This window comes from Syzygium oleosum, unplaced genomic scaffold, assembly GCF_021117445.2.
Source record: "Syzygium oleosum isolate NSW1041296 unplaced genomic scaffold, Sole_v2.1 Sole_v2.29, whole genome shotgun sequence".
Taxonomy (NCBI): Eukaryota; Viridiplantae; Streptophyta; class Magnoliopsida; order Myrtales; family Myrtaceae; genus Syzygium; species Syzygium oleosum.
In genome coordinates, this window is record NW_026607513.1 from 2,025,472 (window position 1) to 2,050,758 (window position 25,287).

Here is a 25,287-nt window from a genome sequence, read left to right on the forward strand (position 1 = left end):
AACTATAGAGACGCTGAAAGCCACTTTTCTCAATTCAAAAGGGTTGATATCGCTATAAGTCCATGAATTTTCATCCAATTTGAAATGGCGTATGTGAATTTTTAAAATTGCCATGTTAAAAGAGGTTAAGCAGAGGAAAATGTATATTTAAAGTGATTGAGCAAAGACAAAATTGTCTCTTTTAGAATGAATAATACATTTATGAAAGGATTTACATTATTTTTTCTTCTTAGTTTCAAGTAAACATTTACGCGTCCGAATCCAGGTATATACTTTTAAACTTCTCTGTCCAACCATTAATTTCACCTAATCGGTGTTCATCTCCGCAAATTTTATTAACACCAAGTCATACGGTTGAACATATTAAAATAGTTTAAGGACCTAATTGAATGAATTGGAAATTATTGTACTTGGCCAAAATTCATGGACTAGTAATGTCATCATCCCATTTTTTACAGATCAGTACATAGCTGATTTTTCTTTAACTCAGCTAACAGACATTTCTTGCATCACAGAGGGTATAAGATCAGGTAACTGAAACAATGGAAGATCAAATTTAAATTTGTATTTCAGCCTCATTACAACAATTAATAGTAACATAACACGAGATTAGCTGCTACTTAACATGAAAAGTTCTCATGTCTGAGGAAAACAAAGTCAAAGAACTAAGGAATGACATTAGAGGTCATCAGCTAATTATATGATGGCAAGCTCAAGTGTTATCAGAAAAGCTTGCTCGCAAATTCATCCACATTGGTCCCAGAGTCTCTCGAAGAAGTTGACTTTCTTGCTAAATCTGTGAGCTGTGACAAGCTTCTTCCCAACTTGAGAGCCACCTTCAATCTAAACATCTCCCCATTTTCTCTTCTTTGCACCTCTCTCTCCACCAGTGTGGATTCAATCGATTCCTCCAAGAGCCTGAAGAACCCTGCACAGTTTCTGTACATTTCCACCACCATACCCACTTGACCACCATGCTCGAAACTGTTGACCACCCCGGCCAGGGCGCCGCCGGCGACAGCCGCCACTGCCGCCCACGGTCCACCCATGGGCCCCACGAACGCCGAGCCGAAGGCCGCGATCCCTGTTAGTAAAGGCCCTGAGATGGCCAGAGCCTTGTTGATTTTCAATGCCAGATTCCCTAGCCTCATGTAGTCCTCGGAATCTTTGCTTTTCAACACTTGAAGAAGAGCTTTCATTTCCACTTCCAATTCCTCACTCCACCCATTATTTTTCTGTTCCATATTTTTCAGAAAATCATCTATATTTTCTCTTTCCTCGCATGAAGAATCCCTCTCCTTTTCTTGATTATCGTTCCCATCACTTGAGTTAGGCCACCAAATGGCCGGCTCGAATTTCCCAGGAAATTTCTCGAGCATCGATCCGAGCAAGGCAAGAGGGTAAGCTTTATCGAGAGCCAAGATCTTCTCCACTATTTTCTCCACGTCAGCCTGTGTTACTGAATCACCAAGAACATCGAGCCTCGACTCGACCTCGCCGTATAGTTGCTTGAACAATCTCACAGAGTTGCGCTGCTCTTCGGCTAGCTGTGAGGGCTGGATCTTGTTCACCACAAGTGACATCCCTGTCGCCGCAGAGAACAACAAAGCAGAACACAATTTCAAAGCCAAAAGCGCTGAACTTGAAGATGAAGTCATCGGTCCTCCTGAGGCGGAGATGATCACGGAAAGCCCAGAGATCGTTGTGGCGGTTAAGGTTACCATGTTGATGGAGCTGAGAAAGAGATGGTTCCAGTTGTTTCGCTGCTCGCACATGTTGTTGTGCATCTCTATCCTGTCGGATATGGACACCAAGAGTGCTTGAAGTTGAACCATTGCAAAAGAAGAATGATTAGCATAAGCTGAGGTACTAATTTTGCATGGCTCATGCAGTGCTTCATTAATTAATATTTTGTCACCGACGTCGTTTGCCTCAACCGGCGTCGCAGCGAGTGTTTTTAGGCGGTCGGCTGTTTCGAGAGTAATTTTTGTTGGGTTCGGAACTGATGGACGTAGTCTTTGAGGCCCGGAGAATGGAATGGCAGCATTTATTCTCTTCAAAGAACGAGGATTCGAAGAAGAGAGTGAGAGAGTTGAAGCTAGGGAAGCCATTTGAGGGAGGTTTTTTCCTTCTCTTCTCTTGCTTTTTCTGTTGTTGTTTCGTTGATGTGTTTGAGGGACTTTGAGATGACTTAGACTGGATTGTATAGGAGTGCAAACGCAGATTGATGAAGCATATGCGATGTCTATATATAGTAAACAGAAAAGCAGGTGGAGAGGGAGAGAAAGAGAGAAAAGGTCAAGGTTCGAACATGTTGAATGAGTTGAGTCAAGCCTAAGGGCTTGACCAGTTCGTGTGTTTAGTTATACTTTCAAGTTTCAAATACGAGCCTATGTTCAGACATTGCGATTCAATAATAGAAATTCAGACAAAACTACGGCTGAGGAATTCCGTCACTTCTTGATTACGAGTTTCATTAGCTTCAAGACGCATAATCAAACGCAACACGTGGAGAAATATATACCTTCGCTTTATAATTCTCATTAGATACCAACTTAACCAGTAGCTTAAATGCGTACCATCAATGACTCCGGATAACTCATATAATTTATGCTCCTGATTCGTTCCACAATTACGTTTTACATGTTTTTTCATAGGCACAGAGATATGAAATTCACATCGTCCTTACAACAGAGGATGCGAATGAAACTAGAGTTAGAAAGAGAAGTTTGGATAAACAATGTTTATAAAGTGTCTACAGGTGTAATGAATTTACAACCTCAATCGAGCTAATGGTTCTCTACAATCAATAAGATTGCCTATAGATGGTTGTCACTTTAGGGTCATGGCTCATGCATTAGCTGATCATACCGCATGCTTCATTCAAACTATCAAATCCATGAATACATGCATATGATATCCTAATTAAAAAAATTAACTAAAGATACATCATATCAGTTATCAACGTATCTAATACTATTTTCCCCGCGTTGCTTTGCGCAGATCAAACTTTTCACTCCCAAATGTTTGAATGGAAGATTTGTTCAAGAACCAGTTTTGTAGGTTATTGACATAGACCGAGTGTTGCTCGCTCTCGTGGAGAGATTGACAGTCAAAGGCAACTCCTAATCTTTCAGTCCATCCAAACCAAAAGAGAAGTAACCACATAAGACTGCCAACACATGGTACGGTCATATGACCATGTCTCCTGTTCCTTGACCCCTATTCATAGTGTGTACACAGTCTTTTCTTATGTGGAATGGTACGTCAAAATTGAGCATGCAATCACTAGTTTTACAACTTTAAACTATTAAGTAATAGCGTAGTTCATATATGTAGAAGTGTCAAAATGGGTTAAGACCCAATTTTTTAACTCATATTTAGTGGGTTGCGTCATATATGGGTTGGCTAAATTTTAAAGAAATAGGTCGTCGTGGGTTTAGAGTAGCATAGAGCAACTAAATACGAATTCTTACTGGGTTTCAATTATAACCCACTTGCAACCTACCAAACTATACCTTGTATGGACCGGAGGTTGCACGGTCAAGTTTTCTTGTTTGACTTGTTTTGCAAAGCACCAAGTTGGCCTAGTCACGAGCAAGCCTCATGCAATTTGGAATTGAGCATTTGATGTCGTCTTTCGTTAATATAGACAAATCTGAAAAATAGTAAATCTATCTGTTGCAATTCTCAATTGTTCATTCCAAAATGCACTCGCAATATAAAAAAATTACTTTTTTCATTTTTTTCTTTATGTCGGGGTAAAGAATTTAGAACAAGAAATCTTCAATACGTCTGGTTGAATTTGAAAATTTTCAAATATTTTGACCTGAAAAAAAAAATGTTGTCAAAACTCCTCTTATAAACTTGATGAGAGAATTTGGTATTCCTCATCCACCAATCCATTAAGATATATATGTATTTCACATTACACAGTAATAGCTTAACCTTTTAGAGCAAATGATTGCGTACTTAATTTCAAATTAACACTGGGTAAAAGATCTTGAATTCAATTCCTCGTGCCATTTTCACTCAATTATTAATTTCATTTTCACTATATAGAATTTTCAAAAATTCTTTGCTCCAGATTTTAGAGTATTTCATTGAGGACAGTGGTGATCGTGGACATTGGCAGCGGGGAGGAGAGAGTTTTGGAGGGGGCTTTGGTGGTGAAGAAGAGCTAAAGATGAAGAGCAACGCGAGATGATGATGACAGCGATGACAACGGCGAAGAAGAAAAATATGGATTGGGCAGTGTAGGGATGGGTGCGGGTCATGTTTGGATCAAGGCTAATATGGCCATACACAAGATCCCTCACCGACTCGACAAGCCGATTCAGGGAATCGTCCATTCTTCATGAGCAATAATTTAAGTAGAAAACTTGCTAAGTATAGGAGCTCGTGTCGAGTTGGGTACAAGTTGGATCGGGTATGAGTATTTAAATTTGCATTGCATGTAATGGGTGAAAACGAGTTAAAATTAGTCAATTTGGGTTGGACCATTTTCGACCCAATTCATCCGTTTGATGGGCTTAATATATCATAATGATAACCCGAAATTCCCTAACTCGTGAAGGTTAGAATTTTAGGAAAGGCCTTAAACATATAACTCCGACACGGATGTGTTAAAGAAATTTAGGAAATCTAAGAGAGATAAGGAGAAAGCCACACGTGGAGAGAATTAAAGGGCATTTTTCATCCCGGTATTGGGTAGTCGAGATTTCCAACACAAGAGTTGTCGTTTACATGTTCAAGTCCCACCAATTACGTGCAAACAGGCTCAAAACCACCTACACAGGTCAAAGGTCTGAACTTAATCGATTAACGAAATCCACAAGCTTTGCGCTCGCACCCCTAAAGTAGAAAAGCAAAATGGGATTTTCGAAATATCTTATTCCGATACCATGTCAATTCCATGCGTGCAGCAACACCATGTGTTTCTATGTTCACTTATTTATTATAATTCCAAGAACTTTAATAATATCATATGTGGACATGAAACTATATACACTGAGTCAACTAATAAAAAGAAAATGTATACAAAGAGTGCGTTTCGTAACCATTCTGTTTCCAGAAATAATTTCTCCTCAGAAATGATTTTTTTTATTTTGTTCCCAGAAATAATTTCTGAACATTTGTAGGCGTTTGATAATTACCAAAAATTTCTATTCCTAGAATAAAAAAAGAACAGAAATACGTTTAGTAACTGCCCAAATTTTTTAATAATATTTGAATTTTTTAATATTTCTTTTTTTTCCTTTTTTTTTCTTTTTCTCCTTCCTTAACCTGTGGCTGGTCTTCGGCCATGGCCGGCAAGGGCGTCGCGGCCTTCACCGGCCACAGGTGAGGGCTGGACCCTCGCCGGCCTCTTCCAGCCCTCAAGGGTCAATGAGGGGGACCCTCATCGGCCATGGCCGGAGACCAGCCACAGGCCAAGGAAGGAGAAGAAAAAAAATTTTGTTTTTGTTTTGATTCTTTTTTTGTTCCCGAAATCAAGAAGCAACTTTTTTTATTTATTATTGATTCTGTTCCAAAACTATTTTTGAGAACAAAAAATTTACCAAACAGATTTCTGTTCTTTTTTTGTTCTCGAGAACAAAATAATAGAATCAAACACTATTTGGCCGGTTACCAAGCATTCCCAAAGTGCACCTACCGACTCAAATCTCGTAAGAGCTAAAAGACGGCAGATCCATCCACAGCTCTAAGGGTTCCACTCCCACCTACTTGTGGTAGAAAACTCGAGGCACCATTTACGCCGTAGAAAATACTCGAGACATTTTCCTATACGAGTTTGTTTATGTAGGGGGGACATTAAGTTTGATTTCCTATAAATTAATTTACTAGACATGCACAATCAAATCAACTTTATCATCTGCCATTTCTTACCCTATCAACTTATGATCATGCAACGAGAGCCGGTACACCATTGATACAACACCTCATCGATAAACCGAAAGAAAAGAAAAGAAAAGAAAACACGCACATAGAAACCAACCACGAGGGCTGGTAACCCTCTAGGGGTCAACAAACAATATTTTTAGAAGATTGTTAGTTGAGCCTCACCAACGATTGTTGCAAGGCCAACTTACCCTCACTTAGAGGTCGGGAAGATTCAAGATTGAATCGGGCAAAGATAGCTGGTGAATTACATGTTTGCTCAAACAGAAAAAAACGACTTTAGAAATTTTTGCCGTAATTTCTTACATCGTCATAACAAATGAGTACTCAAAACTCTTCAATAAAAACCCAATAAGACAAAAAAGGATTATATGAACCCTAAAAAAGTTAGGAGAACCTTTGGAGATCAGGAAGGCGAGGACTCGAACACATGTAAAACATTTTCGCGGTCCCACATTAGAATAAAACATGCACAAAACAAACAAAAGATCAGATTTTTAGACTGATATCCTTTCAGGGCAAATCAATTTGTGCATGGACGAGGATATGCTATTTACTCTCAGTCGAATCAACTAAGATCCTGTTCCAATTTATAGGGTAATCCGCCAGATTTGTAAAACTAGGATCAAGACAAAAGGCCTCGGACCGGTTTTGGGTTGGGTCACAGACAGTGACATAAAGCGTTCATGTTTCTTTATTTTGCCTCATATTTGAAGGAGAGAGAGAGAGAGAGAGAGAGAGAGCTCAAAGAACAGAACGGGCACAGAGGCTCTATCAGTCGCTGAAGTCCTGGATTTCTGAGGAATTCACAGAAACCAGAGCATATAAATCATGGGTTCTCTTGCAAAGAAGGGATTGCAGCAGTACCTGTTGCAACTTCAGCAACACCCTCTGAGAACTAAGGTGTAACACCCATCCCTCCTCTCTCTCTCTCTCTCTTGCCCACTGTTTTCGTTGACCTTTCAAGTTGGAATGCATGTTATTGAGTCTGATTTATTTGTTGGATTGCCTTCACAAGGTTTTCTTGGTTTTGTTACCAGCTTAGTTGAAATCCATCCGAGTGGAAATTTCAGAGCTTTTTCTTTGAGATTCATGAATCACTTGTGATTTTGCTGCGACATTAGTGGGTGATGAAATGGGGCTCTATGGAACTTCAGACTATTAAGAATAAATTCGAAGTTTTGATGATTCATTTGTGGAATAAATGTTTAAGAGATGGTGCAATTTAATTGCTATGTGCAGGCAATTACTGCAGGAGTGCTGTCAGCGATAAGCGACATAACAGCCCAGAAGCTGACTGGCATACAGAAGATTCAACTTAAAAGGCTTCTTCTCAAAGTGGTAAACCTCACTTATATTCTCATATCATTATACTAGAACTGTTGTTCGCCCACAAAATTGCAAATAGTTATGTGTCCAATTTCGATCAATTTTTGAATCAGTAGTCATATTCATTGTGGAAATCAATAGGGTAAATTCATGTATTGGAATCAGTGGAGTGTTAAAGGAGATGTCTTGATTATCTATGTTCTCAAATCTTTTATGTTTGTCAATTTCTACCCCTACCCATTATGTATTACGGTATTAGTAATTCTTCCGAGGTTAAGTGAGCAAAGCCAAGATTAGGAGTCCCTCTTGCCTAGTAAGATTATGCTGCCACTGCATCTCTTGTGCCAATGTCGTTTGGAGATTGTCCTAAACTAAATTGAATGGGACAGCAGCCATTGACTCAGAAATATTCATGATTGAAGACTGGCTGAGCTGGATAGCCATGTTTGCATGGAATCATTAATTAATGGAATGCATCAACTATATTTCGCTTAGTTCATGCAATTGCGTTGCAGCATTTTGTTAGGCTAAAATGAATAGACATACCAATTATGTGTATAATGTATATGAATTTAAGTTTGTATATACGTATATGTGTATGTCTTTTTGAATGTTTTTGTAATTTGTTTAGTGGGGCTAAAGATATATATTTCAGCTTTTGGTATGATATGACAGTGGATGGCATTTAGCTTTAGTAAATGGATGGCAATAAACTGTGAGTATTTCATATAGTCCACAATTTACATAAAAAAAAGTTCTTCGAAATCTAATGGAAAAAAAGTTATTTCGTTTTTTGTTTACAAACGACATAAAACTGTGTTACCTTGAATAATAGAGCAGTAATTTGAGATTGACTTATTCTCTTTGATCAATCGAACGAATGACGCATGTGGCATCTAACCGAAACATTTACTCATAGAATTATGTTTTTTTTATGATCACCTGTTAAAGCCCCAGACTTTCATTTGTAGCATAAGTTTTTGTTGATGGTATAAAGTTTAAGACGTGATAATCTTATAGGAAGTGGGGAGATAGTAGTGGGTTTGGTGTCTGTCCTCTTAACCTCCAGTTCTAATAGTTACAGTGATTGCCTGGAAAGCAAAACATTGCTAATTTTTGGGCAATGTGGCTTTGATGTGAGAAAATATTTAAGAGTTTCACCTTATGTCAAAGGACTTTAACCAAGTAAGCATCAGATCAGGTCTTTTGTGGCTCAGAAAATAGAATTTTCCAGATTGATTTGAAAAATAGTGCAAACTTCTGTTTTGACGGGGCCATCTGTGGTGCTTCAAGAGATCCTAATAGCAGAAACAGCATAAAGTATTCATCTTCCAGGAAAAATTGGCTTCTAGATTGATTCTTGCTGGTCTGAGAAAATAGTACCGTCAATCAACCCTTTAGAAGTTGATTTTTCCAGCACAATAATAATCCTTATAATGTTTCAGATTACCAAAACACTATACCCAGTACAAGTCTCTTGAAAATTTAGCTGCCTAGAAATTTCTGTCAATTAAGTTGATTCCTGATTGCACAGGATGCGTCACGTGACTGTATTTTTTTGTCGATTGTTCGTAGTTTCTATTCATGTAATGGTTTCTCTTAATATGAAACTTTTCGAGATTAACGTTCTGTCAATTGCAGCTTTTTGGGTTTGCTTATCTTGGTCCCTTTGGGCATTTCCTCCATATAGCACTTGATAAGATTTTCAAGGGGAGGAAGGATACAAAAACAGTGGCCAAGAAGGTATGCTTCTCATTATCCTTCTATGTGCACAGTAGAGTCGAATCACCAGCACTCAAATCCGCTGCTTTTTTGAGTTGTTGAATTCACATCTGCTTTTGATTATTTTTATGTTTTCATTGGGTATTAGATGAAATGTGATGTTGTTGAATGTCCTAGGGAAAATTAGTGGTCATATGCATTTGAGGAGTTGCTTGATATTCAGGGCCAAATTTCCCTCAATGCTTGTTTCCTCCTACCAGTCTTCTAATTGGTGGCATACAAACATGGACAGCACCTATATTTATATTAAGTTTGCATGATAGTGATGCCTATTACTAGAAATACACCAATCAGAGGCATGATTGGAGGAAGTTTCTTCCAACTAGGGATAGAGGAGAATATGACCCTGAAATTTATTATATGCCAGCTTCATTGTTTCAATTCATCACTTGATCTCTCTTAAAAATTAGAGAGAATTCTCAGAGCGTGCTAAAGTTTCATTTGGATTATACAGGTGGTGTTGGAACAGTTGACATCTTCTCCTTGGAACAATTTGCTATTCATGATTTATTATGGATTAGTAATTGAAGGTAAGTGGGCAATGGTAACTGCTTGTGTAACATCCACGCATTATGGAGCTTCAGCCTAGGGAGATTGTTTCCAACCTTCCTTCCAAGCGCAAACCTTTGGACTTTTCTATACCATCATATCAAAGTTGCAGCCAAGAGCAATCTTCTTCATTAAATTTTTTCAATTCGAATTGATTAGAAATTTCAAAAGCTTGAAACAGAGTGTAGGATCAGAACTTTTGATCTTCCCATCTTGTACCACATCTTTTACGAATGTTTCCTGAACCATTACTCTGCTGGGTGAATTCTTCCACCTTAATTTAGAGTGGATTGGAAAAAAAAAGGGAATTAGTTACAATTTGAAACGACTGTACAAAGCAATGAGCTCATCTCCTCACTCCTTACAATGGGTAAATCACATCAATTATTTCTGCCTGAGTATTCTTGGACATCAGATGTTATCTGCTGCTCTTTCTTGACTGCAAATGTGGAATTCAGGAAGACCGTGGGTGCACGTGAAAAGTAAGATCAAGAAGGATTATCCCTCTGTGCAGTATGCAGCTTGGACGGTATGCCCTTCACTCCGATGTGAATAAATAAAAGAATGTTGCATCATTGAGGGGTTAATTGCGAATCTTTTTCACTTTTGTTCGACTGCAGTTTTGGCCGGTTGTGGGGTGGGTGAACCATCAGTATGTTCCTCTGCAGTTCCGCGTCATCTTTGCCAGTGTTATTGCGTGTGGCTGGTATGTGCTTTTTAGCCTTTTCTGTTCAATTGTTGGCATTCTCTCAGTTTGTTTTTTCCAATCTATTTAATCAAAAGCATTTTAATAACTTCTAGCAAGTGGATCATCTTCCTTCTTGTTTTTCAGGGGTATATTCTTGAATCTACGGGCAAGGTCTATGGCACTGACCAAAGGCTCATAAATGGAAACAACCGTCAATGTTCTGATAGTGAAGACTCACCTCGGAAAATGGTTAGATGTACCATGATCAGCACTCCTTCAAACCATTACAAGCCGATGGCATCTATTATACTATTTTTATGTGGGATCTATGTTTTGTGAATGAAACATGAAATAATTCTTGAATGGTATCCGAAATTTAGTTAGGGACAACTGGTCTGACCAGGTGTTTTGAGTCATGTAATGTAAGTAATAATTCTTTAAGCCAGCATACGTGTGAGCTGGGCAGTGAGATTTTATAAATATATAGATCTTCTGTTTGTCCAATTAGTGTATCTCCATGCCCTGCTACTGGTCGTTATGTTTGTCATGCATGCGATGGTGGCAGGCAGACAGCTACTAAGCGAAACATGTAAATCGAAGAACGTGTTCTTGTTCCCATTAAATGAATGTCCAGGCCCAAGCATGTGTATCAGCAGTAACTCATGCTTGCCAAATTGCCAATACTGTTACAAACAAAGAACGCGTATTACTTACCAATCATTTGTGATCCTCCTTGAAATAGCAAGCCAATAATGACACCGTGCTTAGGAAATGTAAGTACAATGCTTGATAATAATATCATGTCAGCATGTCACTCGATACTTTTTGATATGTTAAACTAATCACAATCAAGTAACACTGGACTTTGTGCTTGAATAGTTGGATCAGGTAGTTGTGATGAGTAAGAAAACAAGACTTTCTTGAGGTTTAAAATGAGTATTTAGGTCGCTTTGCCATCTGTTTTTCGTGAATACAACTATTAAATATGACCATGTTCTGCTGTTCGTAATATATAGTTAGTGTTTGTACAATTGACCTTGACGTATGTGTTCTTTGCTGGTGGGCTGTTCATAAACAATGTATGTAAAGACAAGACTTCCCCAATAATCGAAGTGCAAATTTAAGATTTCATGAAATGGAAGCATTTGTCCCAAGGTCTTTGTCTCTTTCCAGGTTTTGTCCTCATTGGCTGTTGAAAGTCAGAGAAAGGAACCCAATGGACTTGAAAATATAGAGCAGCAGTCATTTTCAAGTTCCAACCACTAGACCACAAGCCATTCAATCTCTCTCAACCTATCCACCAGTCCACAAATGCAATGAGCTGATCTTTTGAATGTGACAATGATCCTAACTCACTAACCTTTCACAAGCAACCCCAATTCAGAGACTACTTGAACAAAGAAACATGTTGAGCCTTCAAGCTTCATATGATCCATTGGCTTCGCCATTGCAGTTATGCAGGCGACAAATTACCCGAGCTGCAGTTGATGCCATACCTCTCTTGGGTCCCAGTCTCTCGAGCCCAGGTTCTGCCAAGGAATCAGTCAATGTAAGTGAATGCGAAGCAGCAATGAATACTTGTGACCCTCTTGTCCTTGCCAAGCTTTATACAATAGTAGAGGCTATTGGTGACAAAGTGGAGATGCATAAGAACATTGGAGAGCAAAGAGATAACTGGAACTCTCTCTTCCTAATCTCCATCAACATGATGATGCTCGCCGTCGCTATTGTTGTGGGCATGGCCACCGTTAGTGCTGCATCAAATGATCAAGCACCACCCCTGGCGTTCAAAGTCACCTCAACAGTACTATATTTAGCAGCTACAATGATGCTGGTGATGGTGAACGTGATCCAACCATCCCAACTGGCTGAAGAACGGAGAAATGCCGCCAGGCTATTCAAGCAACTCCAAGCTCAGGTCTGCACAAAGCTCTCTATTTGCACTCCGAGCATCATGGACATGGATGAAGCAATGGAGAAAGTCTTGGCATTGGACAAGGCGTACCCGCTCCCTCTAATAGGTAAAATGCTGCAAGAAGTTCCCAAAGAAGATTGAACCTGCTGTTTGGTGGCCACAAAGAAGCCGGCAACGGGCTGAAGGGCTCGGGCTAGAAGGCAAAAACACTGGGAATGGATGGAGCGAAAAGTTGGAAGATGGAATGAGAGACACTGTCGGAGTGTTGAAGGACTTAGCAGATTATTTAAAATTGAACAGAAAGGCCTTAAAAATGAACAAGGTATTGGCAATTTCAGGTCCTGTGTTAACAATGCTTGCTGCTTTTGGGTCTCTAATGGTGGGATTTCCTCACTGTTCTTGGGCTAGTGTGATGGGGATGGTGTGTGGAGCATTGGCATGCATTGTGAACACAGCAGCACATGGAGGGCCAGTTGGGATGGTGTTAGAGATGTATAGGAACAATGCTGGTTTCTTCAAGCTCATGGAAGAGAACATAGAGTCTAATCTTAGTGAAAGAGATGCTGAGAAAAGAGTGAATAGGGATATATTGAGATTGAAGGTGGCTCTTCAGCTAGGAGGAAATTTGTCAGAACTTGAGGAATTGGGCAAATCCTTGTCCAGTGATGGGGAGGCCATTGAAGAATTTGCAAGCAAGCTATTTTGACCATTGAAAGTTCAATTTCTAACCAAGGTGTTGATTGGAGAGGTTACAAAGCCATCTTCCTCTGCTCAAAGTCTCTATTTCTCTGTTCAAGCCACCGTACTTGCGGTATCTCTTCTAATTGACTCCAATGGGCACTTCAATTGTACTAATCGATGCAAGTCAGATATTCCATCTCCTTTCATGTCTGCAATATATTATGGTTTGATCGATTTTGACGTAGACGAGCCGCTACCATGTTAGATCAACTGTAGAGACTTTAAATAAAAAAAACGTATATATTTGCGCCCGCCGAACTTATGCACTGACCTAGGGTCCATATAACCCCTCGAATTTGTCAGTCTGTCTCTGCTAAATCTGGTGGGACTCCACCAGATTAAGATGCATGCAGTGAGTGCATTCATGATGAGCTCATCAAAGAAGGCTAAAGAGCAAGAGCAACACACACCAGATGAGAAAGCAACCCCCCAGAAACATTTACAACGGTTGTCCCCATCGTCATAATAGTGAGGAACGTTCTTTTAATTTCACCACCAAACCCCACTTGTCTTTTTCAACATACACAGAACGAAGTAACTGAACATATATTGACAACTAGGAGGAACCACAAAGGAACGATCCTCTATGCTGCCTCTGCGAATCCAACTCTGAGATTTCCATAGTCGAACACGGTGTGATAACGGCGCATGAAGACATCCCCCATAATCCTACATCACGAGGATATGAGAATGAGAAGAATGTAGAAAAATATCATTACAAACAAGTCGAAAATCGAAGTTTATGACCAAAAGATGCAGCTTCCAGCGACAAAGTTGAAACTCGAAACTTGAAAGCATTAAAAGTAATACCAGAGAGGTCCACGAGGTGGAGGAACATCGAGAGCAGTGAAGCCACTGATGCACTGAGTGTTAGGTCCATTTCTGACTTTAAGTATGTACTGGTTGTCAAAATAAAACAGATGGAGTACAGTTTATTGACTGATAGCCCAAGCCACCCACATGCAGAAAATAATACGATCTAAACCAATCTATATATTCCTCTGAACACTACACCAGCAAAATCTTCAGACTCAGGTTGCCTTTTTCAAAAGATGATAAATAAAAACTAACTTCCATAATCCAATTGATTTTGCTCAGCAGATGATAGAACATACAGAAATATTATTGAACAAGTTTTTACTCGAAGGAGTGCATTGCCAATTCTTAAGATGTAAGAGAATTGAAGTCACACCTCGTTTGGGCTGAGGTCGAAAACTTTGCCACCCATGGTGAATGAAACATCGGGCATGGAGGAAAGCTTTTCACAGTCCACAGTAGATTCTCCCATTGGGCTAGGAACCCGATCACAGAGCTGAAAAGCATACCAAATTTTGGTGAGACAATTAAGGAATGACTATAAAGCACAACACCATACAAAAATTTACCTCATTGACATAGTTCAGAACACGCTCCTGTGTCTGATTCTGCTGCAGCTGACTTTGCATCCAAACAACTGCCATCTCACATGCCGAGCACATTGCATCACGCATTACGCCAGAGTATCTGCCCTTGCTTTCATCCACCACACTCTCGATGCCCATACTTCAAGTAACATTTTGAATGATAGATAAGAGTAAAACCAATGAAAATGGCAACATGGCATGGGAAAAGTACTTGATGTCTAACAACATTTCTGAAAATAAAAAATGCCAGAAAAGATTTGAGACTTAGAGCCTGACCTAACTCCACGATTCCCGTCAAAAGTGCACAGACCAACCTGAGAGCAGATCTTCTTTGGTGAAACCTGTCACATGCAATACAAAGGCCTTATCATTAGAACATTGTAGAAAGCCAAACAATTGCTACAAAATAAATTTCTTGGAAAAGATTGACAACAGAATATCTTGCACAATATTGTAGCACTGTAAAGCTAAATCGCAAAACATGTCATATCTTCCTAATATTAATATTTACATTGTTAAGAACAAATAATTACCTCCGCCAAAACCAAATTCATAATTGTCTGCCCATACTGTGCAACAACCGCCTTGCACTCTTGACTAGCAACTCCAGAGGCTCCAATAGCTTGGTTTATCATAGTAATCACAGTCTGAGAGAGAGAGAGAGAGAGAGAGAGAGAGAGAGAGAGAGAGAGAGAGAGAGAGAGAGAGAGAGAGATGTCATGCAATGATACGTGACACTGTGCTTGTCCAGAAACTACAATGTCCTGACTCACTTCCCTATCATACATGACCTTACTAAAAGGAACTCCTAGAGATCCACACGTAGTACCAAACAAGTAAAGCTAGATTCGAAACATTTTATGCAGGAACATTATCTTACATATATATGAATAATCATGCACAGAGTATGAAATGATCATTGGCACATACCGTAGGACCAGCCAGCAAAGACGTTCCAGAATCAGCAATTGCAGCACATCCACCAGCACAGTATCCTGCAGCACTATGCTTGAGTCAAATAAAAAGCACCATAAAACAAATGCGGGATAATACCAGAACATATCCTCACATTTCACACCATTACTATTTTCCCACCTCTACTTTTAAAAATATCACTTCCATCCTATGACAAAACTCCATAGCCAAAAAGACAAAAAATTGCCCCTCTTTAGAAATCCCAAGCCTCCAAGTCCCCACAAATCCTAGCCTCCATCAGCCACAAACCACTACACCCCACCAGCATCTGCCGCCGCCATGGCTGCCGTCGACCCACCTCCCCATCACCAACTGGACTGCGCTGCTACCATCCCCCTCTGTTCATGCTCGGCTCTCCCTCATCCCTCTTGTGTTCACAGTGCCTCTCTCTCTCTCTCTCTCTCTCTTTCTCTCTCTCTCTCTCGGTCGCATTACCGATGGTAGGTCGTTGGAGGCTTTGGCGGCTGCCAGTGGAGGCAGTTAAACTTAGGGTTTGGGTGGTTAGGGCTTGGGTTTTGGGGATTTTAAGCAAGTTATTGATTTAGGATTTTGGCGGGGGCATTTTTGAAGGAAGAAATGGCATTCTTGGAAATAAAGCCAAAGCGAAGAAGCAAAGTGGTCTCCAAAGATTAAACTCCAGGTGCAAATATGTGTTTTCAAAAGTAGAGAAGAGTAAGTAGTAATGGAATAAATGTGAGGACGGTTTTTGGTATTTTCCCTTTACATGCAGTTCCACGAATTTTTCAAGAACAAGAACAGCAAGAACAAGTTATCATAAATTGTTCACTTCTGCCTCATTCCAATTCAAATTAAGATTCAAGAGGACATACCAGTTGGCTTGCCACCGATAAGAACATCTCCCATAGCAAACTGTAAACAAAAATAGCAAGGAAAAGAATGAGAAAATCAACTAAAAATTATGCATAATGAAGCACACTAAAGGGAAATTTTTGGGAACCAACCTGCCAATATCCCTTCTGTGTCACGGGAACATAAGTGTGCTTGCCCTTGAAGTGTTTCGGATCCACCCCACCAAACACAAGTTCGCCCCCTTCTTCCTCCTCGGGATTGCTGTTGAGCCAAAATGAAAATACCGGCTCCTTAACCAGCCCTTGTTTCACCATGTCGTACCTGCAAAATTGCAAGCCTCTGATCTTAACCAAGTATGATATACTGGTAACTTCAAAGCAGGAGAAATTTACAGAGGGTTAGCCATACCACAGAGGAACTGCACCTCCAACTGAGATCTCTTGGAATCCAAGACCAAGTATTCCGTCAAACTTAGCCACCATGAATGTGACGCTAGGCTCTCTGGTGGCCTCAATAAATTCCTAGGAAAAATCAAAAGTCTTGAGCAAAAGCTACTTCAATTGTACTATCAATTCAAACGAGTTATAACAAGCATCAATTGTTTCAAACGAGTTCTAGACAAACATTAATGTACCTGATCCTTAACAACTAAGTCGCCGACTTGGACATTGTCATTACTGAAGAAACCAGAAATAGCTCCAGAACCATATTGAATAGAAGCAGGTTTGCCTGAATAAGTAGACACAAAGAACCAACAAAAGAAATTTTGAGGAGGAACTTCATTTGCTTGACTAGCGAAAAAGAAAAGGAGTGACGCTTCTGTAAAACTCAAGTCAATAACTATATGCTAAAAGGAAAAGGTTTAAGTGCATGACAAGAGAATTGCTGCATATGAGCAATGTAAACAGACCATTCCTCTTGTATGTGCTTGACTGGCTGGATTGGTACTTGGTATGGAAAAAACAAGCCACCTGCAACAAAAACACCACGACAATCAGGCTTTGTATGTCCAGTGGGCCAAAAGATTCGAGCTAACAGTAAAATCCTCACCGATAAATAGCATTTCGATGAAGGCACCCACAAGTTGGAACTGCCTGTGTCAAATATCACAGTGAACTTCTGAGGGGGAGTGCCAATACCAATCTCTCCATAGTACTGAGCATCCAAGTAATTCTTCAGACCAACTATATCGGTTTGCTGAGCATCTCCTTGCCGACCATTCAGATGATACGGACTAATTGACGACCTAAGTGACCCACCACCCTGGGATTCAAGCCTTGCAGCCACCCTGTTGTTCGGATCCGGTTTAAACTTCTTAAGTCCCACCCTCAGCAGCCCATTCTCCGGCGCAGAGGAAACCAGGGAGAATGATAGCCATGAAATGACCAGAAAGGATACAAATGCCTTGAAATTGGTTCTCATGATGACCTAGCAGAATGCAATGAAAGGTTTATTTAACACATTGTTGAAAGAATTATCACTAACATAGGAAACAACAATTCATGTCAACAGTGAAACTGCAAATGAGCATGGTTTCTTGCAGAAATATGCTGTCCTATGCCTGTAAAGCATACTCTTCACTCAAACATGATCAAACACAAGATTTACACTGATACCGAGACTGACATTGGTCTCATGCTTCTCTCAGGTTTTCACCAATACCATCATTCGAAAACAAGAAGATTACAACTAAAGCGGAATAAAATTGAAAACACCCTCCCTGTTTCGCTTAAAAAGAAGCAGATAACGCCATCATCAACGTAAAACCAAGCACACTTTTCTCTTCAACAAAACTTATGCATGGAGAAGAAGATCAAGCGGCACGATCAACTTATCAAAGTTGAATCCTTTTGGTATTGAAAACCAACAACAAGATAATCAAATTACTCCTCCAGAAACAGCACAAGGAGGCTACAGCTAAAACCCAAATTCCCGTTGTAAAACCTCGCACCCATCAATCGAACCGTACCAAGAAACTCGAAAAAAAAAGGCGACAACGTGAGCTGCGCAAACAAAGTCGAAACAGCTCGATCACCGTGAAACGCCGAGGAGGGAAAAAAACAGCAGCTAAACAAAAACATGCCAAACTTAGAAAGCTCCTCACGAGCGTCCGAAACTACAGAAAACCAAGCAATGGTCAAGCCCACGATCACGCGTAACATCAAAAGGGAAAGCAGAGGATCGTCGACGGAGACGAAGCGTCACTCACCGGAACGGCGAAACCGATCAGTGAGAGGGAGAGAAGGAGGAGAAGGGTGGCAGAATTACGAAGAAAGGAGGGGTTTTTAAACGTGGGAGAGAGGAGAGAGAAACTACCTGTCACGATCTCAAGCCCACCGGGCCCCAGCTGAGGCGCTTTTCTTAACTTTGATACTAGAATATCGCCACGAAATTATCCTCGAACTTTGGCTATATACGTGACAATGTGATCCCTCAACTTTTAAAATATTGAACGTGAACCTTAAATTTTAACTTAATATATAATATGACTATTAAGCTTTTGATTTTTTTAATATGATTTTTAAATTTTTTGTACATATTTAATTTAGTCAATTAACTTTATGAATTATCATTTCATTAATTTAAGTTCTGAGATAATATTGAACATCTTCGTATAGTTCATGGACTAAATTGAACATGTACCGAAAGTCAACGGACCACATTAAACAAATTAAAATTTTGCAGACTACATTGCATATTAAACTAAAGTTCAGGAACCACGTTGAACAAATTAAAAGTTCAAGGACTATATCACACATTTGACGAAACTTTAGGAATCATTTTCCCTATATATAAAGTCCTAGTTAATTTTTAGAAAATCAAATCATTTGTCAAACCAATAGCAAATTCATCTAATGTCTTTTGACATTTTATCTTGATCAAAAGATAAATAAATCAACCAAATAATCCATTCAGATTTCCCATGAATAAAGTGATATTATACTTCTTCACTTTTCAATTTGAAAAGGAAAAATCAACCCATGATAGAAGTCCACTTCAATGAAATGAGATTCATACTCACTATTCCATCTTAATTATATAAAAAAACATTTTTGCAATATGTGTTCAAATAGAAACTTTAGTTAGAAATGATGAGAGTATAAACACATTAATTGAATAGTATGATATATAAAAAAATAACAAATGATCAAATCCTCAAGATTTAAGATAACCATTGTACTAATGTAATATATGAATTTTCTTTTGATAAATGGAAAAAAAGTGGCATCTTGTTAGGTAATGAGTGGGATAAAATAATAGAATGAAAAAAATACGTAACGATTCATTAATTTGGCCTAACAATAGCATATATAAACTCATAGATCTCCATTAATTGGCCTACTAATATCATGTAAAATTATGATAGTGTCATAGGGCAAAACCGATTATTTCAATTTTGACAAATCACCCGCATGTCTTCCATGAGGTCCCGAATTCAGATCACGTCATTAGCAAACCTCTTGCCAGCTTGCGGGTTGGGCATTTACTACATCATATGGAAAGATTTCTTTCGATTCCAGCATGTCGATGGGTCTAGGATAAGCTCGTCAAACTTGGATCGTGTTATCACAAGTGGACTGACTAGACACGTCTTAAGTTAGACATTCTATAACCAATATGTGATTATTGCAACATTGCCCAAAGGAAGTAACCGTGGCAGCCCTCCTCAATCCATCCTTTTTTTTTGGGAAAATTTCAAATCAATACTCAAAGTGGGGTCATTTTCTCAAAAAGGGGTTCAAAGTGGATATAATATCAAATAAGGGCCTGAAGTGCCCAATCAGTCTCAAATAGGGGCTCGAAGTGCCCAATTAGTCTCAAATAAGAGCCTGAATTCGCCGGCCGGTCAATTGCTCGCCGGCCGGTCAAATGCTCACTGGCCGGCAAGCACGTCACTGTTCCGGCGATCGGAATAAGGGCAATTTTGTCTTTTACATTTTAAATTTTTTTTTGTTTCTTTTTTCCTTTTTTTGTTTTTTTCTTTTCCTTTTCCTTTTCTTCTTCTTCTTTTCTTTTTCGCTGGCCATAGCTGGGGCCAGCGGAGGTTGCTGATCTTGGGCAGAGGCTGCCCTCGCCTGGGTTGGGCGGGCGAGGGAGACCCTCGCCCGACGCCAGCGAGGGCGACCCAGCGTCGGGCGAGGGTTGCCCTTGCCGGCATCAGGCGAGGGCAACCCTTGCCGGATCCGGAGAGCAAGGGTTGCTGTCGCCCTAGCCCAACCCTAGGTCGCCCTCGCCGGCGTCGGGTGAGGGCGGCCTCTGCCCGAGGCCGGCAACCTCTGCCGGCCCCGGCTATGGCTGGCGGAAGGAAGAAGAAGAAGAAGAAGAAGAAGAAGAAGAAGAAGAAGAAGAAGAAGAAAAAAAGGGAAAGGAAAAGGAAAAGAAAAAAAGAAACAAAAAAAAAAATTTAAAAAGTAAAAGACGAAATTGTCCTTATTCCGATCGCCATAACAGTGACATGCTTGCCGGCTGATGAGCAATTGACCGGCCGGCGAACTCAAGCCCTTACTTGAGACTAATTGGGCACTTCGAGATCCTATTTGAGACTAATTTGCCACTTCAGGTCCTTATTTGGCATTATGTCCACTTTGGACTCTTTTTTGAGAAAATGATCCCACTTTGGGTACTGATTTGAAATTTTCCCTTATTTTTACTCTTTTACCTCTCAAAAACCCTTAAAAAGCGAGATTCCAAACTCTAGTCATCATTCTCTCTTTTAGCGGAGGGTCTCCAAGTCTTGGTTTTGCACAAATGATTAATAAATACTTCGAGATACTCATTAACAAGACCCCAATCTTTTTATATTAAAAGATGGAGAAGTTGAAGGGGCTAATTTCCTAAAAGAAACCTCAACTTTAGGTCCGATTGCAACTCTATCCCAAACTATTTTTGTCTCGTAAAAAATTTGCAACTTTCGCTCTATTCCCAAATCTCTCGCGTTTCAAAAAATCACCACTGATTTCTTCAATATCATCAACATCATGAGGTTGCTATTGTTTCTTACAAGCCGAGGGTGTTGATGAAAATATAGATATTGATAATGAACTTCCAACTAATTTTGATGTCGATAATTTCGAGTAAACTAGTAGCGATTTTTGGACGTGCGGGCAGATTTGGAATTAGCATGAAAGTTGGAGATTTTTTATGAGACAAAAAAGTTCAGGATACAATTGAGATCGGACCTAAATTTTGAATTTTTTTTTTTAGGGAATTAGGCCGTCACCGAAACTTTAAAAGTGGCATGATGCATCATCGTTTCGATTCCCTTTTCGATGTACGCATGAATCATGTTTGCATAAACCTTTTCTTTCGCATCACAATGCGCATGATCCTTTGGGGGTGTGGAACGTGAGAGCGCTTCGCTTTTTAGCTCCCTCGTTAGTCCCTACCGACCTCCCTCTTTTGCGGCGTCATTCGAGGATGAAAAGCGCTTGGCGACAATTCGATCTCAGCCGTCGATAGCAGGAGTTTTACCTTCTCATCTTTTGAAACAGGCCGTGCGATTAGGCGACAGACCCGGCTTTAACCGTCGGATCTCTCCCCTGCCCGTTTCCGTGACTCGGAAAGGAGTCGGGAAAAAGCTAGTAGGCATGCTGAAGCATCTTCATACCCCCATCATTTCTGCAGGAATTTTGTGGAGCTTTATTTCATGATATGTGACTATTTTAGGATGTAAATATCCTCCTACATAATAAATTGCTAACTATTTCTTCATGGTGACATTTATGGGGTCAGAAAGTTGACTTTCCAATGCCTCTAAATTGACAGGATGGAGAGACTTGATTTTGATTTTGATTGATCATCTAAAAACTCAATGTGTAGCCATTTTATTTAAGCTATCAGGAAATGGATCTGTATCCGATTTATATTGATAATACCGGATTTAGTTAATTAACGCGTCCTTACTTGATTCAATGAGCTTCATGCCCCGACCCGACGGGTAAAGATGATCCTTCGGCAACGGGATGTGTCCATCGTGCATGGCCGGTCGTCCCTCGACAAAATTTGCAACTTGCTTAAAATACATTGAAGAGAGCAATATTGCGACTACTCCTCGAAAATCAAATGCCGATTGGTCTTAAGAGGCGGCTTGACTGGCGCCCGTCTGAATCAGACCACCACTTGTTATGACAAAGTCACTACTTGTCCAATCAAGCCACCACCTATCTCAATCGAACCACCAAATGCCAGCGATCGGCCGTTGAGGTATGCTCATAAGTAAAATAGTGACCAAAAGACTCGGGTGTAGTTTATGGACTTTAGCTTATATTCTCTCTTTTAACCTTAGTACTATATTTATTCTTTCCGACGAACTTAAGCATGGGAGGGCCAATTCAGGTCAAGAACCCGGACCCCTTCTATCCGTGTGCACAGATCCATCTCTTGATATGAGCTTCGACGGACAAACATAATAAAGAATTGACTCGTAAAAATTGAAAGTTTAGCTCTCTTTGTGCTTACATAAAAGTGTTGTTCTTAACTTAGAAGCGGTACGCGGGTTATGTTATTACGTTACTTCTTCAATAGAGGTGTCAGATTTGAGTTATCGCACAACTTACAAATATATCTTAAATTAGAACTAGGTCCTACGCAACATGATAATACGACATGGAAGATACATGTCGAACTCCCAAACCCCAATCTCAAAGTACACATCTTATACGTTTCTTCATCATCTAATCTACGCTTAGGTCGTACATTAGGATAATTATGGTGACATAATTAAGAAAATAGTTAATATCCCAAAAAACCCTAAAATATGCACAGTGTGGCACTAATATCCCAAACCACTAAACTTGTCCAATGTGACACAAATACTTCAAATTTTTTGTGTCATAAAAAATTGCGAACTTATACTAGTGTGACAAATATACCTTGAATGTCATTGAAATAGATGATATATATCACATATGTATATCAAGACACAAAAAGAGTTTGGGGTGGTTGTGTTACAGTGAGCAAGTTTAAGATTTTTGGTGACACAAAAAATATTTAGAGTATTTATATCACAATAGACATAGTTTGAAGTTTTTTTTTTGTAATATTTGCCCTTATGAAAATCATGCGATTTATGTCCGAGGAATCTCTCCTTTTGTTTGGGTGAAGGAATCGAAGTCCCTTTCACGACCTCCGGTGCAGGAAAACGACGCGAAAGCTCCTGTCGCATTTGGTTTGCCCTCGCAGCTCGTAACGTAGGGCTTACGTGTGAGCGAAGCATGCAAGGCGTGCACTTCATCCCTCTCCGAGCGCGACGCTTTGGTCACCTCGTCACGCGACACTCCCTCCCTGTCGTTTCGACATAAACCCGCGACCTATCAACGTCGTTTTGCTTGCGACTTATGATACATCAGCAGGTCCAAATCCGTGACGTTTCCGACGAATTCTCGGCCACAGAAGGCGTCCAAGTTACGTTCACGTCCTGATCTTCTTTGTTTCCCATGCCTTTTTTAGGGTTTTGTTTCTATAATTTCGTTTGTGTATTTGATGTGCTTGTGTGATTAGGAACGTAATCTCTAATTGGTTTAGCGAAAAGCTTCTGGTGTTTCTCGCAATAAGCATAAGGATAAACATGAGCGAGGGTCCTTAATGAGAAAGAAAACAGATAGACACACCTAAATGATTTCGTCGTATCGCGGCAATCTCTTCCCACCGGCTGCCACTATAGAGAAGTTACTGAGTCAAGAGAGCTCTAAAGATCGGCCTGTAAAAGTCTTCTGCCACGAAACTCAAAACTACGACCATGCTTCAACAGATGTGGATTAGTGTTTGGTTTTAAATAACTCGGCTGATCTCTCGAAGGAGAAACGTAGGGTCTTAAAAGAGTTCGATATCTCATGAACACTGCATAGACACCTATGAAACTAAGGCTTTTCCATGAAGGTTAATGTCCGGATTATTCTTGTTATTGTTGTGTGAAAAGCCTTTGTTTGGTCTCCCGTCATGGCCCTTTTTCAATCGTTGTAAACAGAGAAAACACCCAGATTAACATCCATCTTAATCAAATTATCACTTAGTTTGAGCCCATTATTGAGTGGGCCGCAACCCAAGATTTTGGCCCAATCAAATGAGAAGATGAGCAAACCCGCTAGAGTTTCTCTTCTTCGGATTAACTCATCGAATGGGATACAAAAATTATTTGGAATTGAACGAACTCTAGGAATAGAATGACAGACCCAGAAGCAAACTAGAGTTTTCAGATATCAGATATAGGACTTGACATTTGAAAAAGAGACGGGCTCGTGCTAAAAGAGCCAGGCTTATCGTTATTAAGAATCTATGTTACAAGCTCATTATCATTAAGTATATAATTGATTTGAGAGTCAGAGAATGCCCGGGGACTGCCCAAGGCGCTCACCGTGCTCTTTTTTTGTGTGTTTTCAGATGGTCGGTTCGTGGTGGTTCGAGAGGTATTCTCTAACTAGAGTACCTGATATCTAATAATGCCATTTTATGGGATTATATGCATGAATGCATGCTTGCTTGCATTTCACAGAGAGAGAGAGAGAGAGCCCCCTGTTGGTCTAGTGGCCAACATTTGATCAGATGGGTTGGGGTAAAATGGTCTCTAAGAGACCATCTAGTTCGAGAGGGCGGAGTTGAAATTTAGGTTTTTCTTTTATAGTGCGCTTAGCTCATTTTTAATAAAGTGAAGATTAGACAAGATGGGGGTGTAATTGGGCTTATTAGCCGTAATCTGCTCGAGCACACAAGATAAGTCAAGAGCTTATAGAATCCAACACGCCAGTTCCAAAAGGGCCAGCCTTATAAACCGTGAAACGAGTTATAAGCTACTCAACTTATTCATGCAGTGAGTTCATATTACATTGTTAGAAGTGTCCATTGTGGTATGAACTATAGAGTTGGGCGGTGCCGACTTCGGAAGCACACAACTACTTTCCATCGTGTTTCTCCATTATTTAGCAATAAAAAGCATCATCAAAACATGGAAGTCTCATCATAAGTTGAACGTGGGAAGTCTTTTTTGACATTTCCTCTCTGTACAATCAACGGGGTTTGATGCCAGAAATGTACATCACAATTAGTACCCCCGTGCATAAAATCAAGTTTTGATAAAATAATCGATCTCTCCCAGGAAGCCTTAAGACAGCACTTGGGGTCCGAAAGAGACACAAGCCAAGGACCAAAAACGCATGTTAATCGATCATTACACAAGTCACGAATTAGGTCAAAAACTC

The 25,287-nt window shown here is 39.9% G+C and overlaps 3 protein-coding genes across 3 annotated transcripts; 1 reads left to right on the forward strand and 2 right to left on the reverse strand.

Moving 5' to 3' along the window:
* Window positions 1-722: 722 nt before the first annotated feature.
* LOC115677807 (probable F-box protein At4g22030) lies at window positions 723-2,111 on the reverse strand. The gene has a single exon (XM_030601022.2). It carries the CDS (start codon window positions 2,109-2,111, stop codon window positions 723-725), a length of 1,389 nt encoding a protein of 462 aa, XP_030456882.2.
* Window positions 2,112-6,602: 4,491 nt separating this feature from the next.
* LOC115677947 (peroxisomal membrane protein PMP22-like) lies at window positions 6,603-10,753 on the forward strand. The gene is made up of 7 exons (XM_030601188.2): window positions 6,603-6,804; window positions 7,144-7,242; window positions 8,872-8,973; window positions 9,467-9,542; window positions 10,020-10,090; window positions 10,182-10,267; window positions 10,394-10,753. Exons 1-7 carry the CDS (start codon window positions 6,733-6,735, stop codon window positions 10,446-10,448), a joined length of 561 nt encoding a protein of 186 aa, XP_030457048.1. The 5' UTR covers window positions 6,603-6,732; the 3' UTR covers window positions 10,449-10,753.
* Window positions 10,754-13,287: 2,534 nt separating this feature from the next.
* LOC115677920 (aspartic proteinase-like) lies at window positions 13,288-18,406 on the reverse strand. The gene is made up of 14 exons (XM_030601161.2): window positions 18,303-18,406; window positions 17,144-17,521; window positions 17,004-17,064; window positions 16,728-16,822; window positions 16,502-16,614; window positions 16,246-16,414; window positions 16,114-16,153; window positions 15,239-15,303; window positions 14,842-14,955; window positions 14,585-14,649; window positions 14,291-14,447; window positions 14,098-14,217; window positions 13,716-13,804; window positions 13,288-13,574 (listed from the first exon to the last, which is right to left on the reverse strand). Exons 2-14 carry the CDS (start codon window positions 17,513-17,515, stop codon window positions 13,490-13,492), a joined length of 1,545 nt encoding a protein of 514 aa, XP_030457021.1. The 5' UTR covers window positions 17,516-17,521; window positions 18,303-18,406; the 3' UTR covers window positions 13,288-13,489.
* Window positions 18,407-25,287: the final 6,881 nt, after the last annotated feature.

Coding starts and splice junctions, on each gene's coding strand:
- LOC115677947 (XM_030601188.2), top strand. CDS start 6,733: ATGGGTTCTCTTGCAAAGAAGGGATTGCAGCAGTACCTGTTGCAACTT. Junction 7,243..8,871: donor AAAGGCTTCTTCTCAAAGTG/GTAAACCTCACT, acceptor TGTCAATTGCAG/CTTTTTGGGTTTGCTTATCT. Junction 10,091..10,181: donor TGCAGTATGCAGCTTGGACG/GTATGCCCTTCA, acceptor GTTCGACTGCAG/TTTTGGCCGGTTGTGGGGTG.
- LOC115677920 (XM_030601161.2), bottom strand. CDS start 17,515: ATGAGAACCAATTTCAAGGCATTTGTATCCTTTCTGGTCATTTCATGG. Junction 17,065..17,143: donor CATCGAAATGCTATTTATCG/GTGAGGATTTTA, acceptor TTTTTGTTGCAG/GTGGCTTGTTTTTTCCATAC. Junction 16,154..16,245: donor CACAGAAGGGATATTGGCAG/GTTGGTTCCCAA, acceptor TTTTGTTTACAG/TTTGCTATGGGAGATGTTCT.
- LOC115677807 (XM_030601022.2), bottom strand. CDS start 2,111: ATGGCTTCCCTAGCTTCAACTCTCTCACTCTCTTCTTCGAATCCTCGT.